Genomic DNA, 17,008 nt, shown 5'->3' with positions numbered 1-17,008 from the left:
AGTATGTTTTCTGTTGCTATAACAAAATACCTGAGGTTGTGAAAATTGTGAAGAAAATAGTTTACTTAGCTTGCAATTTTGGAGTCAGACATTCAAAAAAACATGGTGCAAACTCTAATGAGGAACTCATGACAAATGAGTATATTATGAGTTAATACATTTGAGAGGAAGAGAACACAGGGCAAGGCAGTAAGTCACATTTAAGGGAAGGACCAATTTTATTCTTTCAAGGGAAAATATATAATATGATACCACTCCTGAAACCTCACTCACTTGGACACCATGAACAAGAATTTCATTTATTTCTTTATCACATTTTAAAATATTGGAATTTCAGACAATTCACAACATAACTTTTCCCCATGTTACAATTTATCATTCAGGCTACTATAAAAATAAAAACAAATCTAAATATTTTAATGGAGAGGGAGAGAAAAGGGACTAGTGAAATGTACTGGGTTTTCTAGATAGTAAGAGTAGTGACCATGGTGAAAATTGTGTAGCAACTAAACAAGGTGGAAAATGCAGAAGTGATTCCAAGAGCCCCCAGTCAGCATGAGGATACAACTACAGAAGGGTGAGGCTGCAGGAGAAAGACACTCACTTTAAACCAGTGCACAAGAAGCTACATGGGGTTGATGGGCCGTGTGTTGAAAGAGGAGATTTGATAGGCTTAGCTCTAACTTACCCATTTGAGCCTGATTCCTTTAAGAACCAGCATATGAACCTTCTTATAAGGTTCTAAATATTTAATTAGTCAGATCTATATAAATGGGCATGAGACCTAGTCAAAAATGTTTTAAACTTCTCAGGTGCTTACAATGAAATCTGAACTGGAGACCCAGTGATCTGGCCCTGAGATGTAGCATGCCTCAATACATATCATAGGCACAATTTTAAAGAAAATTCACAAGAACATTGAAGCACACCAATTTTAACTACATAAAAATAGAGTTTAGCATTTCACCTGGAGTCCAGGGTACTGTTGAGAAGTGATAGAGGTTGCTAGTCATGATGTTTATGATGAAAAGGGATCCCAGAAAAATCAAGAGATTGAATTAAAGACACCCCCATAAAACAGTGTTCAGTCATAAAACATGACTTGGAATAAAAACAAAGGCAAAACAAAAATAATGATTCCAAAATGAAGCATCAGAAATTCTAGATGATTGATTTTCTAATCAACAGTAAGAGAAGGATGGAGAACGATGAGATTAGACCATCCTGCTGTGCAGCCTCCACAGGGCACTTTTAATGTCCCTGTTCCTCAGGCTGTAGATGAAGGGGTTCAGCATGGGGGTGACCACAGTGTACATCACTGAGGCCACCATACCTTTACTGGGGGAGGATAACACAGCTGAACCAAGGTATACTGCAAGGCCTGTTCCATAAAATAAGCAAACAACTGAGAGGTGAGACCCACAGGTGGAGAAGGCTTTGTACGTCCCACCTGAGGATGGAATCTTCAGAATGGAGAAAACAATTTTATAGTAAGAGAAAAAGATCCCTGAGACAGGAAAAAATCCAAAGATGGCACCAGTAAAATACATGACTATCTTATTGGTTAATGTATTAGTACAGGAAAGATCAAGTAACTGAGATGGATCACAGAAGAAATTAGCTATTTCCACATCGCTGAAGTAGATGAATTTCAAAGCAATCAAATTGTGCAGCTGGGAGTCCAAAAGGCTAACCAGAAAACACACAGAAACTAAGAAGCCACAGAGGCGAGGGTTCATGATGACCGCATATTGCAAGGGATGACAGATGGCCACATACCGGTCATAGGCCATCACAGTCAGAAGCATGTCATCCATACATCCAAAAATGCTAAATAGAGACATCTGTGTCAGGCAGCCCACATAGGAGATGACTCTGCTGTGAGTTTGGATGTTTATAAGCATCTTTGGGACTGTGGTAGAGATAAAACCAATGTCAGCCAAGGAGAGGTTGGAGAGGAAGAAGTACATGGGGGTGTGGAGGTGGGGATCAGAGCTGACAGCCAGGATGATGAGCAGGTTCCCAAGCACTGTGACCAGGTACATGGACAGGAACAGTCCAAAGAAGACAGGTTGCATTTCTGAGTCCTCTAAGAGTCCCAAGAGATGAAACTCTAAGATACCTGTTAGATTTTGTTCTTCTGTATTCTTTGTACACCTTTGGAACAAGAAAAATGATTGTAGAGAAAACAAAGTTGCTCAGAACTCTACCTATTTTCAATTCACCTTTGAAATTTATAAACTCTTAGCAATATTTCTCAGTTGTAATGAACCCAGTCTTTTTAGAACTCTATCATTATTTGTTTCTGTTTTATTCACCTCCTTCTGTACAGAACTACTTTAGAGATGTTCAACTGAACAGTTTTGAAAGACAAACAATATTAGAGATATCAAATATACATCTCGGTAAAATAAAACCTACTCATTTAAGAAAAAGATAACAATATCTATCTTCATTTAAAAATTCTTTCTCAATAAAGAAAATTAAGAAGCACTACAACACCACTCGAAAGAGGAAATGTAAATGGCCCAAAATATCTGAAAACATGTTCACCATCCCTGATATAGCAATCAGGGAAATGCAAAACAAAGCTACATTGAAATTTCACCTCACTGCAGTTAGAACGGATGGTTATCAATAATACAAAAAATAATAAATGCTGGCAAAGATGTGGGGAAAATGTTCCCTCATTGTTGTTGGGACTGCAAATTAGTATAACCACTATGAAAAATGGGGAGAGCATTTCCTCAAAAGATTAGACATGAGGCTGGGAAATGGCTTAGTGATAGAGTGCTTGCATGCACTAAGTTCAGCGTTCAATACCAAGCACCTCAAAACAAACACACAAACAAAAAGACTAAGAATGAAATCACCATATGACCCAGCTATCCCACTCCTTGATTCTTATCAGCCTACTGTCATGATACAGCCACATCAGTGTTTAAAGGAGTGCAATTCACAATAGCCAGGTGATGGAACAAGCCCATCTGTACTACTTAAGGGACCCATTTTCTGCTACTTCATGTGAGATACCTACGGAAAGTAGAAGCAGTTTGGGTGGAAAGCAAATTTTGAATAAGATTTCTGGTACCCCTGCCACGACCAACAGTGTAAACTCCATAGGCTTCATAGCAAAAACTTTACATATTGATAGTCTCACCTGACCCGATATCAAAGATTTCAAGATATTGAAGATATCTGGCCAGGTGAGATTAAGGAGTTTGAATTACAAATGGACATGTTTGTACTCATTATGAGGAAACAACACTTCCAAGGGTCTTTCCCACAACTGAGAGTTCCTTTTGTATTTACCTGATTGCTGTGCTTCTCTGTTGGGTCATGACCAAGGAATGTAGATCTGAAGACATTCCCATGTCCAACAAAGACTCAGACTTTATCCCCAGGATAAATATATTTATCGAGCATCTGACAAGCATACAGCATCAGATAGGTCCTTCCTGATGCAGGCCAGCTTCCTGATGCAAATCGCAGGCATGGAGCCCTCCATACTGGAGTCATCCAGCTGTGACCAGAGGGACAGGCTGACTATTAAATGACTGTGGAAGCCCAATGCACAGGACTCGTAATTTGTCAAATTGCTCCATGTTACTCCAATCTCTAAGGACTTCCTAACACTAATGACAAAAGAAGACAAAGAGAAGATTAATGCCTACAGTTCATTTTGAATATATTCTTCAACTTGGTAGGAAATATGTGTATCCTGCTCACTTTTTTCATTTCTGTCATTTCTGCCAGTCTTTAAAAGACATTTGGTGTATATTTTAAAAGGAATTTATGTGAGAAACATAGTAAAACATGACATAACACTTTATAAATCACTTTATACAATAAACTAGGCAATAAGAAGTCATTTGGCAAGCATGAGGAACCAGGTATAGGAATAACAGTGACTCAAGTACAACAGTTAAGATGAGGTGAAACTGAAGGGTGTACGTGTATGTCACTAGAGTTGGTGATTGTGTGCAGCCCGCTTGATAACTATGGTGATCTGAAACACCATGGCAGACAACCTGAGTCTCTTGACAAGACTGATCAACAAGCAAACTGGGTTACCATTGCACATCTAGTCACCTAAAAAGCAAAGATCTCAAGGAATTTTATCTTGAACAAATGTAGATGTTCATGGAAGTTGTCACTCCACTGACTACCTTTCAATGTTTATACATGTGTGACACAATGTTAATGTTATGATAATGCACTTTTGTGGAATATAATTTGCAGAATGATCCATCCCCTATTTATTTTCACTATCATGGTAATAACAGGCTGATGACAGGACCTATCATTTCAACTATTTTAAGTACACATTTTGGTGACATTTTCTTCACATTGTTGTGTAAATATTACCATTGTCTACCTTCAGAAATTCTTCTTCCCAAATCTTCAATATGCATCTCTTTAAAAAAATCTCTACTTGCTGCACCCCCAAGTCCTTCCAAACACCATTCTACTATGACAAGTGAAGAATTCAAGTCTGAATCACCAAGGCAATGTGGCCAAGAAGGAAGGATTGACAGGTCAGGATGTTTGGTTTTGCTGCCTTTTCCAACAAATATTCCAAAAGGGATTAATATTTAGTGTATAACTCAAAAACTTAACACCATAAAGCAAATAATCCAGTTAATAAATGGACAAGAGAGCAAAACAGATACTTTTCAAAGGAAGAAATACAAATGACAAAGAGATACATGAAAAAAATCTTCAACTTCTCTAACAATTAGGAAAACACAAATCAAAATTCCTGAGATTTCACCTTACTCCAGTCTGGAGGGCAATTCTCAAGAATACAAATAATAAGTTCTGGCAAGGATCTGGGGAAACATTTTGGTGGGAGTTCAAAACAGTATACCCATTCTGGAATTGAATGTGGAGCTTCTTCAAAAGATGAGGAAAGGAATTATTCCCACTCCTGGGTATTTATCAAAAGAAACTAAAATGATATGCTGAAGGGATACAGGTACATCAAGCAGTGCAGTTCACAATAGCCAAGTTATGGAACCAGCCCATGTGCCCATCAACAGATACACGGATAAAGAAAATGTGGTATAAATACACAGTAGAGTTTTAAATAAGTTTATTTCTATCAAAGATGTGCAATCTCAGTAAAATATCTGGTAACGAAATCTGTCTTTGACTTTGTTGATTTTTTATTCTGTATTGTATGTTGATTATTGAGACCGTCTTATTGTTTATCTAATCCCAGAACTTCCATTTTATAGTTAAGGACTTTCACAGTAGGGGAGAGTTCTAAAGTCTGGGTTGCAGTTCCAAACTTTGTAATCCTCATTAACAGATTTTCTTGTCAATTCTTTCTGATACATGCATTACAATAAGAGTGTGTTATGTCTGCATGAAGGAAACTCAGATTCACTATTTCATTAGTTCTCACAAAGATTTAGTTGATAATGCACAGAGAAACAATACACAAGAAATAGTGTCTAAAACACTCAGGCAGTTTGGACATTTATAATTTGGGGACATAATTACTTACTTTATATAATAGCTTTTTAAGTTTTTAAAATAGTTAAATCTAATAGAATAGTTTGTCCATTTATTAACATCTGTGGATGTTTCAAAATATACCCTGGTCTCAGGTTCAAAAAAAAAAATCAGAATGTCTGCAAGTGAAAAGCTTGGTGGTCATTGTTTTTGTTGTTTTTAGTTATGCCTGAGAGTAGAATGTACTGTGACATATTACACATACATGGAGGAAAGTTCCCATTTTCGTGGTTGTGCATGTTGTGGAGCTAGACTGGCCGTTTATTCCTATGTGAACATAGGAAGGTCATGTCTGACTCAACCTGCTGTCCTTCCTATTCCCATCCACCCTTCCTCCCTTTAGTCCCCTTTGTCTAATCCAATGGATTTCTCTCCTCCCTGTCCCCTTATTTTGTGTTAGCATCTGCACATCAGAGAAAACACTTGGCCTTTGCTTTGTGGGATTGGCTTATTTCACTTAGCATGACAGTCTCCAGTTCCATTTTGGTGGTCTTTTTTTGACCCAAGGTGAGAACTTCTGCCTTTGATACCTCCAGACATTTAAAATGGTGCACTAATATTATTTGTTATCACTGTCAATAAAAATACCAGTTTAAAAATAAACATTTAATTGAAAAATAAACATTAAATAGCATATGCTTCTTATGTAGCACTCTATCATTGTTTGATTTATGTACAAATTAAGATCTTGATATAGCTAAGTGCCTCTCTCTCATAACACACACACACACACACACACACACACACACACACACACAGGCACAGCACACACACATTCAGAATGTCATGAGGGAGCAGATTTCCTCACCATGCCTCCTCAGTCTGGTGTTCTCTCTCACCACAGGGCTGCTGGCCATGCATTGAAATCTCTCAATCTGTGAGCCAAAATAAATACTTCCTCCTTTCAAATTTTTGAATTGTTCTTCTCGGGTATTTTGTCACAAGGATAGAAAGTAACACACACAGAGGCATTCACATTTACTCACAAATATCTTTATTCAGGATATTTTTGTAGCCTGATATCTTTAATTTCTTTATCATGTTTCACACTAGAAGGGAGATACCCAGGTCAGGGTGGAAAGGAATGGGGAAATTTTGAATGCAGTGCAACTTTTCAGTTCAAGAGGATGAAAGATTTCTGGGGACTGGTATCATGGCAGATTGAACCACAATGTAAGAACAACAAGGAACTGTGCTAACTGAAAATGGTGGAAAGCACACTTTCGGTTTATTTTACCACAATGAACAACATAAGAAAAATGAAAATGGGAATTTCAAAAAAATAAACCAAAAAACAAAACAAAACAAGACACAACAAGACTAGTACGCATAATCTCTCTCATATCTGGAAGGTGACCAAAGTCAACCTGCATGTAGAGTGTGATTGCTGGGCACTGGGGACGGTGCCCAGGCATGGGAGACCAGACTGATGGTTGGATGAGGATCAACTTGCACTATGCGCATGGAGGGAAATACCACACTGTGCTCCAAAAATGTGAATAAAAATGATGTGAAATAAGTAAAATTTTGCATATATGTTTCCAACTTAGAAAATGAAGAGAAAATACTCTTTAGGGGAAACTCATTTCCTCTATAAATTGTTATATTTAACAGTGTTCAAAATAATGGATTGCTGGCTCTAGGACAGTACTTATAAATACTTTAATGAAGAACGTTTGTGCCAATGTCTGAGAATACAATTGGGTATATTTAACAGCTTCTTAATTTCCATTAATGATACTGTATTTTTTAAATTGGAAGGATGTTCTTTATTCTCTGCTCCCTTTGCCACGACCATGGCCCTGTTAGTGTGATGTGCTTGGTCTAACATTGCTCATTTCAGTGCCTCTGAAGGACGTGTGTTTCCAAGGAAGAGAGTAACACAGAAGCCAATCAATCAAGAGATCTAGGATTGGGTTTGTCACACTGAGAAAAGTGCTGCAAATGTATTGAATTCAGTTGTGAACCCTTCAATTGTGCTGGGTACCTGAAATTGAGTTACCTTATTCTTGAGTTACCTATTCCACAAAAGGTGTGCAAACAATACTGAACAACACAATCAAACATGTGTCACAGAATTCCGACTCAGGGGCCTTTCAAAGGATCCAGACTTGCAGCCCCTCCTCTTTGGATTGTTCCTGACCAGGTAACTGGTCACAGAGCTTGGGAACCTGCTCATCATGCTGGCTGTCAGCTCTGACTCCCATCTCCACACCCCTATGTACTTGATTCTCTCCAACCTGTCCTTGGCTGAGGTGGGTTTCATTTCCACCATGGTCCCAAAGATGCTTCTGAACATCTAAACTCACAGCAGAGTCCTCTCCTACGTGGGCTGCCTGACACAGATGTCTCTTTTTGCCATTTTGTCTGTATGGATGGCATGCTTCTGACTGTGATGGCCTATGAAAGGTTTATGGTCACCTGTCACCCACCACATCACTCAGTCATCACAAGCCCTCAGCTCTGTGGCTTCTTGGAATTGGTGCCTTTTTTATTTAGCATTTTGAACTCCCAGATGCACAACTTGATTCTGTTACAATTTACCAACTTTAAACATGTGGAAATTTTGAATTTCTTTTGTTACCTTTCTCAATTTATTAACTTTGCCTCTTCTCATACCTTCACCAATAACATAGTTATTTATTTTTGGTGCCATATTTGGTATTCTTCCCATCTCAGGGATTATTTTCTCTTATTGTAAGATTGTTTCCCCCATTCTGAAAGTCCCATCCTCAGATGGGAAGTACAAAGCCTTCTCCACCTGTGGGTATCACCTGGTAGGTGTCTGTCTGTTTTAAGGAACAGCCCTTGGAGGGTACTTTGGTTCAGCCATGTCACATTCTCCCAGAGACAGTGCAGTAGCTTCAGGGATGGTCACTGTGGTCAGCCCTGTGCTGAACCCCTTCATGTACAGCCTGAGGAAAAGGGACAGGAGATGTGCCCTGAGGAGGCTTCACAGCAGAACTGCCTTTTCTCAGTATCCATAGCATCCATTTGAAAGGTACCTTGGAGAAGTCTGCCACACCAAACTTACAGAGTTGTGTCCACCCCATTGTTTTGCATTTTCTGTGCTTTTATTCATCATTGTATTAGAGTGGGCTTGGAAACTGATGAGAGATGGAAAAAATGAAGACATTTTTAAATGTGCACAAAATTTCAGATTCAGAAGAGGAAAATTTAATGCAAATGCATGAGGGTAACTATTCCAAAACAACACAAATGTATTATCACAGAAAGGCGCACTTAAAAATAAAGTGATAAGGGGTTTTTCAAGATGGTGGACTAGAGGGTGGCTGCATTTCATGTTGCTCCAGGACTCAGGATTCAAAAGAGGAGATATTGAGAGACTTGGGTCCAACTCAAAGCAGCTGGGTGAGTCTCTCACGTTGGGGAGACGTCCTGGATGGGGTGGTAGTCCCAGAACGCAGGGAACTTTGTGAAGTAGAGACACCCCTCCCCCTGCTGGAGCAGTGAACTCGGACAACTGGGAGCTTCGTAGAGGAGGCTGCTCAGCACAGTGCTTGGACTCAGAACAACCACTGGGGCTCTGGGCAGCTGCCCAGAGGAGGAGCTGCGAGGGGTATTGTTTGGACTCAGAGCAACCACTCCTGAATACTGGGGCCTGCCTGGAGGAGGGGGAGGAGCACAGCAAGGTGCTTGGACTCGGAGCGACTTGCACCAGAGCTACAGTCGGTTGCCAGAGGAGGAGCTGTGCAGAGAGCTGTTTGGACTCAGAACAACTGCTCCTGAACACTGGGGCCTGCCCAGAGGAGGAGGAGGAGGTTCGGGGCGGGTTGCTTGGACTGGAAGTGACTGCATCAGAGCTCCAGGTAGCTGCTCAGAGGAGGAGGCGAGTGGTGAGTTGTTTGGACTCAAAGCGACCGCTCCTGAACACTGGGGTGCTGCCCAAAGGAGGAGCGTGGTGGGTCGCTTGGTCTTGGAGTGGTCACACAGGAGCTACAGGTGTTTGGCGGGAGGAGGAGGCATGCAGTGAGTTGCTTGGACTCCTAGTGACCACTCTGGAACACCAGGCGGCTGTCTGGAGGAAGAGGCATGCTGCGGGTCGCTGGGATTCGGAGAGATTGTACGGGGCTCCAGGTGGCTGCTCAGAGGAGGGGCCGCATAGCCAGGTGATTAGGTGCAGAGCAGTTTCCCAGGACCTAGGAGGCTTCTTGGTGGAAGAGCTTCACAGAGACACACTTAGGGGCAGAGCGAAGGTTCCAGGACTGTGAGCAGATTCTCTGAGGAGAGGCAGCCTAAGGAGACTCATCTGTGAAGGGTGAGGCTCCCAGGCCCTGGAGGTAGGTCTGGGCCCCTGGGAACATTGCAGAGGAAGGCAGCCCAGCCCAGGCAGTAGTTGTAGATTGAGGGGAACCTCTAGGAGGGGAACTGACCAGCGAGACCTCCCCACCGGGTAAGTCTTCCCTGCCGGGTGAGGTTTTCCCACAAGGATGGTAAAACCAGAGACACAGGCCCAAACAGGCCATGCCTCAGCCTTCAGCCTAGTTCCCCTTTGGATGACCATTGGTCAACAGGTGGAGTCACCTCTGCCCACTAGAAGGAATATACCCCACCTGAAGACCACCACAACTAGAGAGGCAGCTTCCTTGTGGAGCACCGCATTATCAACTTCCTCCAAGACTTCACCCTGCTGAAGGCTAAGAGGGGATATACTAGAAATCTTCAGGGACATTATAAGTCAATAGAGGAAATCTGTAATATCTCAGTGGTCCACTGATACCTGAACAATATGAGAAAACAAGGGAAGAAAATGCCCCAAATAAATCTAGATGTTACATCAATAAAACCCAATGAGAGCATGGCAGAAGAAATGACAGAAAAGGAGTACAGAATGTGAATAATTAAAATGATCAGAGAAGCAAAGGATGAGATGATAGAGCAAATGCAGGCACTGAATGATGAGATGAAAGAGCAAATGAGGGATTGAATGATCACATCAATCGACAGTTAAAAGAGCAAATACAGGAAGCAAAAGATCATTTCAATAAAGAGTTAGAGATATTGAAAAAAAAAAAGAAAAAGAAATCGTTGAAATAAAGGAAACAATAAACCAAATTAAGAACTCCATAGAAACCATATCCAAGAGGTTAGAACACCTGGAACACAGAACCTCAGACATTGAAGACAAAATATTTAACCTTGAAAACAAAGTTGAAAAAACAGAGAAGATGGTAAGAAATCAGGAACAGAATCTACAAGAACTATGGGATATCATGAAAAGGCCAAATTTGAGAATTATTGGGATTGAGGAAGGCTTAGAGATACAAACCAAAGGAAAATAATATCAGAAAATTTCCCAAATCTGAAGAATGAAATGGAAAATCAAGTTCAAGAGGCTTATAGGACTCCAAATACACAAAATTACAACAGACCCACACCAAGGCACATTATAATGAAAATACCTAACATACAAAATAAAGACAGAATTTTAAAGGCTGTGAGAGAAAAGAACCCAATTACATTCAGGGGGACACCAATACAGATATCAGCAGATTGTTCAGTCCAGACCCTAAAAGCTAGAAGGGCCTGGAACAACATTTTTCAAGCCCTGAAAGAAAATGGATGCCAATCAAGAATCTTATACCCAGCAAAACTTACCTGCAAATTTGATGATGAAATAAAATACTTCCATGCTAAACAAAAGCTAAAAGAATTTACAAAAAGAAAGCCAGCATTACAGAACATTCTCAGCAAAATATTCCATGAGGAAGAGATGAAAAACAAAGAAGCAAATCAGCAAAGGGATGAATAATCCTAAAGAAATTGTCAAATAAAGGAGGAACCAAGTCGTGTCAAATAAATAAATAAATAAATAAAATGTACCAAATGACTGGGAAACCAAATCATATCTCAATAAGAACCCTGAATGATAATGGCCTGAATTCATCAATCAAAAGACATAGATTGGCAGATTGCATTAAAAAGAAAGATCCAACAATATGTTGCCTGCAAGAGACTCACCTCATAGAAAAAGATACCCATAGACTAAAGGTGAAAGGATGGGGAAAAACATACCATGCACATGGACTCAGTAAAAAAGCTGGAGTATCCATCCTCATTTCCGATAATGTGGACTTCAAGCCAAAGTTAGTCAGAAGGGATAAAGAATGTCATTTCATACTGCTTAAGAGAAGCATAAAACAGCAAGATATAACAATCATAAACATCTATGCCCCAAACAGTGGCTCATCCATGTATGTCAAACAAACCCTTCTCAATTTCAGAAACCAAATAGACCATAACACAATAATACTAGGTGATTTTAATATGCCTCTCTCACCGCTGGACAGATCATTCAAACAGAAACTGAACAAAGAAATCATAGATCTCAATAACAATCAATAACTTAGACTTAACAGACATTTATAGAGTATACCATCCAACCAAGAGTGAATACACTTTCTTCTCAGCAGCACATGAATCCTTCTCTAAAATAGAGCATATATTATGCCACAAAGCTAATGTTAGAAAATACAAGAAGATAGAGACACTACGTTGTATTCTATTAGATCATAATGGATTGAAGTTAGAAATAAATGAAAGAGTAAAAAACAAGAAACTACTCCAACACCTGGAGATTGAACAATATGCTATTATATGATGAATGGATAACAGAAGATATTAGGAAGGAAATTAAAAAATTCTTAGTGGTAAATGAGAACAAAGAAACATCATATCAAAATCTCTGGGACACTATGAAAGCAGTACTTAGAGGGAAATTTATTTCATGGAGCGCATTTAATAAAAGAAGTAAAACTCATCAAATAAATGACCTAACACTAGCACTCAAAGCCCTAGAAAAAGAAGAACAGACCAGCACCAAAAGTAGTAGAAGACAGGAAATAGTTAAACTCAGAGCTGAAAACAATGAAATTGAAACAAAAGAAACAATACAAAAAATTGACAAAATAAATAGTTGGTTCTTCGAAAAAATAAACAAAATTGATAAACCTTTAGCCACACTAACAAAGAGAAGACGAGAGAAAACCCAAATCACTAAAATTCGGAATGAACAAGGAAATATCACAACACACAGGATTGAAATACAAAACATAATTAGAAGCTATTTTGAAAATCTACACTCCAACAAAATAGAAAATTTCGAAGACATCAACAGGTTTCTAGAGACATATGAATTGCCTAAACTGAACGAGGAGGACATACACAGTTCAAATACACCAATTTTAAGTAATGAAATAGAAGAAGTCATCAAAAGCCTACCAACAAAGAAAAGCCCGGGACCAGATGGGTTCTCAGCCTAGTTCTACAAAACCTTTAAAGAAGAGCTCGTTCCAATACTTCTCAAAGTATTCCATAAAATAGAAGAGGAGGTAACCCTCCCAAACTCATTCTATGAAGCCCATATCACACTGATACCTAAATCAGACGGAGACACATCAAGGAAAGAAAACTTCAGACCAATATCTTTAATGAACATCGACCCAAAAATTCTCAACAAAATTTTAGCAAATCACATACAAAAACATATTAAAAACATAGTGCACCATGATCAAGTGGGTTTCATCCCAGGGATGCAAGTTTGGTTCAACATCAGGAAATCAATAAATGTAATTCACCATATCAATAGACTTAAAGTGAAGAATCATATGATTATTTCAATAGATGCAGAAAATTCATTTGATAAAATACAGCACCCATTCATGCTCAAAACAGTGGAAAAAATTGGGGTAGTGGGAACATTCCTTAACATTGTAAAGGCCATCTACACTAAGCCCATGGCTAATATCATTCTAAATGATGAAAAACTGAAAGCATTTCCCCTGAAAACTGGAACAAGGCAGGGATGCCCTCTTTCACCACTTCTATTCAACATCGTTCTTGAGACGCTGGCCAGAGCAATTAGACAGACCAAAGAAAATAAAGGGATATGAATAGGAAAAGAAGAACTCAAACTATCACTATTTGCTGATGATATGATTATATACTTAGCGGAACCAGGAAATTCCACCAGAAAACGTTTAGAACTCATACGTGAATTAAGTAAAGTAGTGGGATATAAGATCAATGCACATAAATCTAATGCATTTTTATACATAACTGATGAATCTTTGGAAAGAAAAATTACGAAAACTACCCCATTCACAATAGCCTCAAAAAAAATAAAATACTTGGGAATCAATCTCACTAAAGAGTTGAAAGACCTCTACAATGAGAACTACAGAACACTAAAGAAAGAAATTAAAGAAAATCTTAGAAGATGGAAAGATCTCCCATGTTCTTGGATAGGCAGAAATAATATTGCCAAAATGGCCATACTACCTAAAGTGCTGTACAGATTCAATGCAATTCCAATTAAAATCCCAATGATGTACCTCACAGAAACAGAGCAAGCAATTATGAAATTCATCTGGAAGAATAAGAAACCCAGAATAGCTAAAGCAATCCTTAGCAGAAAGAGTGAAGCAGGGCGTATCGCAATACCAGATCTTCAACTCTACTACAAAGCAATAGTAACAAAAACGGCGTGGTATTGGTATCAAAATATAAAGGTAGACCAATGGTACAGAATAGAGGATATGGACACAAACCCAAATACATACAATTTTCTCATACTAGACAATGGTTCCAAAAATATGCAATGGAAAATACATAGCCTCTTCAACAAATGGTGCTGGGAGAATTGGAAATCCATATGCAACAGAATGAAACTCAACCCATATCTCTCACCATGCATGAAACTAAACTCAAAATGGATCAAGGACCTTGGAAACAGACCAGAGACCCTGCAGATTATAGAAGAAAAAGTTGGCCCAGATCTTCAACATGTTGGCTTGGGACCAGACTTCCTCAACAGGACTCCCATAGCACAAGAAATAAAAGCAAGAATCAATAACTGGGATAGATTCAAACTAAATAGCTTTCTCTCAGCAAAGGAAACTATCAGCAATGTGAAGAAAAAGCCTACAGAGTGGGAGAAAATGTTTGCCAATCATACTTCAGATAGAGCACTAATCTCCAGAATATAAAAAGAACTCATAAATCTCTACTCCAAGAATTCAAATAATCCAGTTGACAAATGGGCTAAGGAAATGAATAGACACTTCACAGAAGAAGATCTACAAGCAATCAACAAACATATGGAAAAATGTTCAACATCTCTAGTAATAAGAGAAATGCAAGTCAAAACCACCCTACGATTCCATCTCACTCCCATTAGAATGGCGATTATCAAGAATAAAACAACAACAGGTGTTGGCGAGAATGTGGGGAGAAAGGTACATTCATACATTGCTGGTGGGGCTGCAAATTAGTGCAGCCACTCTGGAAAGCAGTGTGGAGATTCCTTCGAAAACTTGGAATGGACCCACGATTTGACCCAGCTATCCCACTCCTTGGCCTATACCCAAAGGACTTAAAATCAGCATAGTACAGAGATACAGCCACATCAATGTTCATAGCTGCTCAATTCACAATAGCCAGACTGTGGAACCAACCTAGATGTCCTTCAATTGATGAATGGATAAAGAAACTGTGGTATATATATACAATGGAATATTACTCAGTCATATAGAATGATAAAATTATGGCATTTGCAGGCAAATCGATGAAAATGGAGAATATCATGCTAAGTGAGATAAGGCACTCTCAAAAAACCAAATGACAAATGATATCGCTAATAAGTGGATGATGACACCTAATGGGGGGTCAGAGGGGTTAGTATTAGGGTTAGAGTTAGGGTTAGGGAGGGGGGAAAGAATGGAGGAAGGAAGGACCGTATAGAGGGAAAAGAGGGGTGGGAGGGGTGGGGGGAAGGGAAAAAAAAACAGAATGAATCAAACGATATTACCCTATGTAAATGTATGATTACACAAATGGTATGCCTTTACGCCATGTACAAATAGAGAAACAACATGTATCCCTTTTGTTTACAATAAAAGAGATAAAGTGGTAAGGTTTTTCATTCGTTTTATTTTTACCAAATTAAAATGAAATAAGAAATGAAAATAAAATGAATGTGATATTTAAAAATTGGATATATGACAGAAGTGAACATTTGTAACAGAATTTATAATATCCCAGTTGTGGATTAAGCCTACATATCCCTCAATGCATGAATGGATATGGACAACATGATATACTAACTCATGTACACATATACAGTGATACATATGCATGTACATGTATATATACATACATATGCACACACAATGAAGTATAATTCAGTCATAAAGAAGAACAAAATTATGTCATTTGCAGGAAAATGAATGGAACTAGATAGTATCATGTTAAGCGAAAACATCTGTCAGACACAGAAAGACCAGTGTTGTAGGATTTCTCTCATATGTGGAAACAAGTGGGCAAAAGATTAAGTAAGGATGTCATGAAAGAAGAAGGAAAAGCATTAGGGTAGTTGAACAGGATTAGGGGAGGTGAGTCAAATGAGGATAAAGGGAGATGCTGGGGAGCAGTATTGAGGCAATTAAGTTTTATGCACTAAGGTATGAAATCCTCTGTTCTATACAAGTCATGTGTGCCAATAAACCGAGAAAGAAGTAAAGAGCACACATGATTCTTGCTTGCTACTAGAAGAGCCAAAACACTCTGTGGTCATCATGTCCTCCACTAATATTAGGACATTCCTAGTAATTGAGATAACAGGGAACATTTTGGCTAATTATGAGCTCTGTGCAGGGAGCCTCCAAGCTCTTACAGTAGTCAGGGCTCAGCCTGGTGGTTCAGGTCCACAGAACCATGCATCTATCTCCTCTCCATGATTGACTCCATCTCATAGCCTTCACTGTGTTCACCTCAGTCCTAAGGACAGAGCCCGAGCTTTCTTTAGGCACTGGGTGGAGGGACTGGTGTTTATTCTTGGTCCTTGGTCATGACTCTGCAAAGGCTCAGTGTAATTCAGAAATCACTGAGGAAGAGGATGTATCAAGGATGGATTTTCAAAAGTTTTGTTTCCTCCCCATCAGGACAAAATAATACTTGGAACAACATGTTGGAAGGTCACCATTAAGCCAGATTTAAACTGAAAGTATGTTTGAAGGGAAAGAGAATGTAGTTCATACTGAGGCTTTCTTTTATTTGTTGTTTCAGATATACATGAATGTAGGGTGTATTTTGACATATTATACATACATGGGGTGCAACCCATTACAATTTTGATCCCATTCTCATGGCTGAACAAGATGTGAGGTTACATTAGTCATGTATTTATATATGAGCAGAGGAGAGTGATGTCTGATTCATTCTATTTTCTATTTCTATTTCTATTCCCAAATAGATGAATAAACAGCAAATTGATATTTACTGAAAAGCAAATATTTAATAGCATGCACTTCATATGTAACATTTTATCATGATTTGAGTTATCTTCAGATTTAATTTCTTGATATTAATAACTGCTTTACATGCTCTACTTTCTCTTTCTTACACACACACACACACACACACACAGCTTCACAACGTCATAAAAGAGCAGATTTCCACCCCCATACTT

At 38.9% G+C, this 17,008-nt stretch overlaps 1 protein-coding gene across 1 annotated transcript in view; it reads right to left on the bottom strand.

The window, feature by feature from the left end:
* Positions 1 to 238: 238 nt before the first annotated feature.
* LOC306646398 (uncharacterized protein) overlaps positions 239 to 17,008 on the bottom strand; it is a gene marked incomplete at its 5' end in the record, with an annotated part of 46,468 nt that continues 29,698 nt past the window's right edge. Inside the window, 3 exons of the mRNA XM_079115042.1 lie at positions 239 to 2,157; positions 3,313 to 3,392; positions 3,440 to 3,523. Of these exons, the coding sequence (XP_078971168.1) occupies positions 1,215 to 2,157; positions 3,313 to 3,392; positions 3,440 to 3,523 (1,107 nt within the window). The 3' untranslated portion in view covers positions 239 to 1,214. The remainder of the gene's footprint in view (positions 2,158 to 3,312; positions 3,393 to 3,439; positions 3,524 to 17,008) is intronic.

This window comes from Sciurus vulgaris, assembly GCF_902686455.1.
Source record: "Sciurus vulgaris genome assembly, chromosome: 16".
NCBI classification, from domain to species: Eukaryota; Metazoa; Chordata; class Mammalia; order Rodentia; family Sciuridae; genus Sciurus; species Sciurus vulgaris.
Note: the sequence above shows the minus strand (reverse complement) of the source record. Positions and strands in the feature narration are given on the sequence as shown.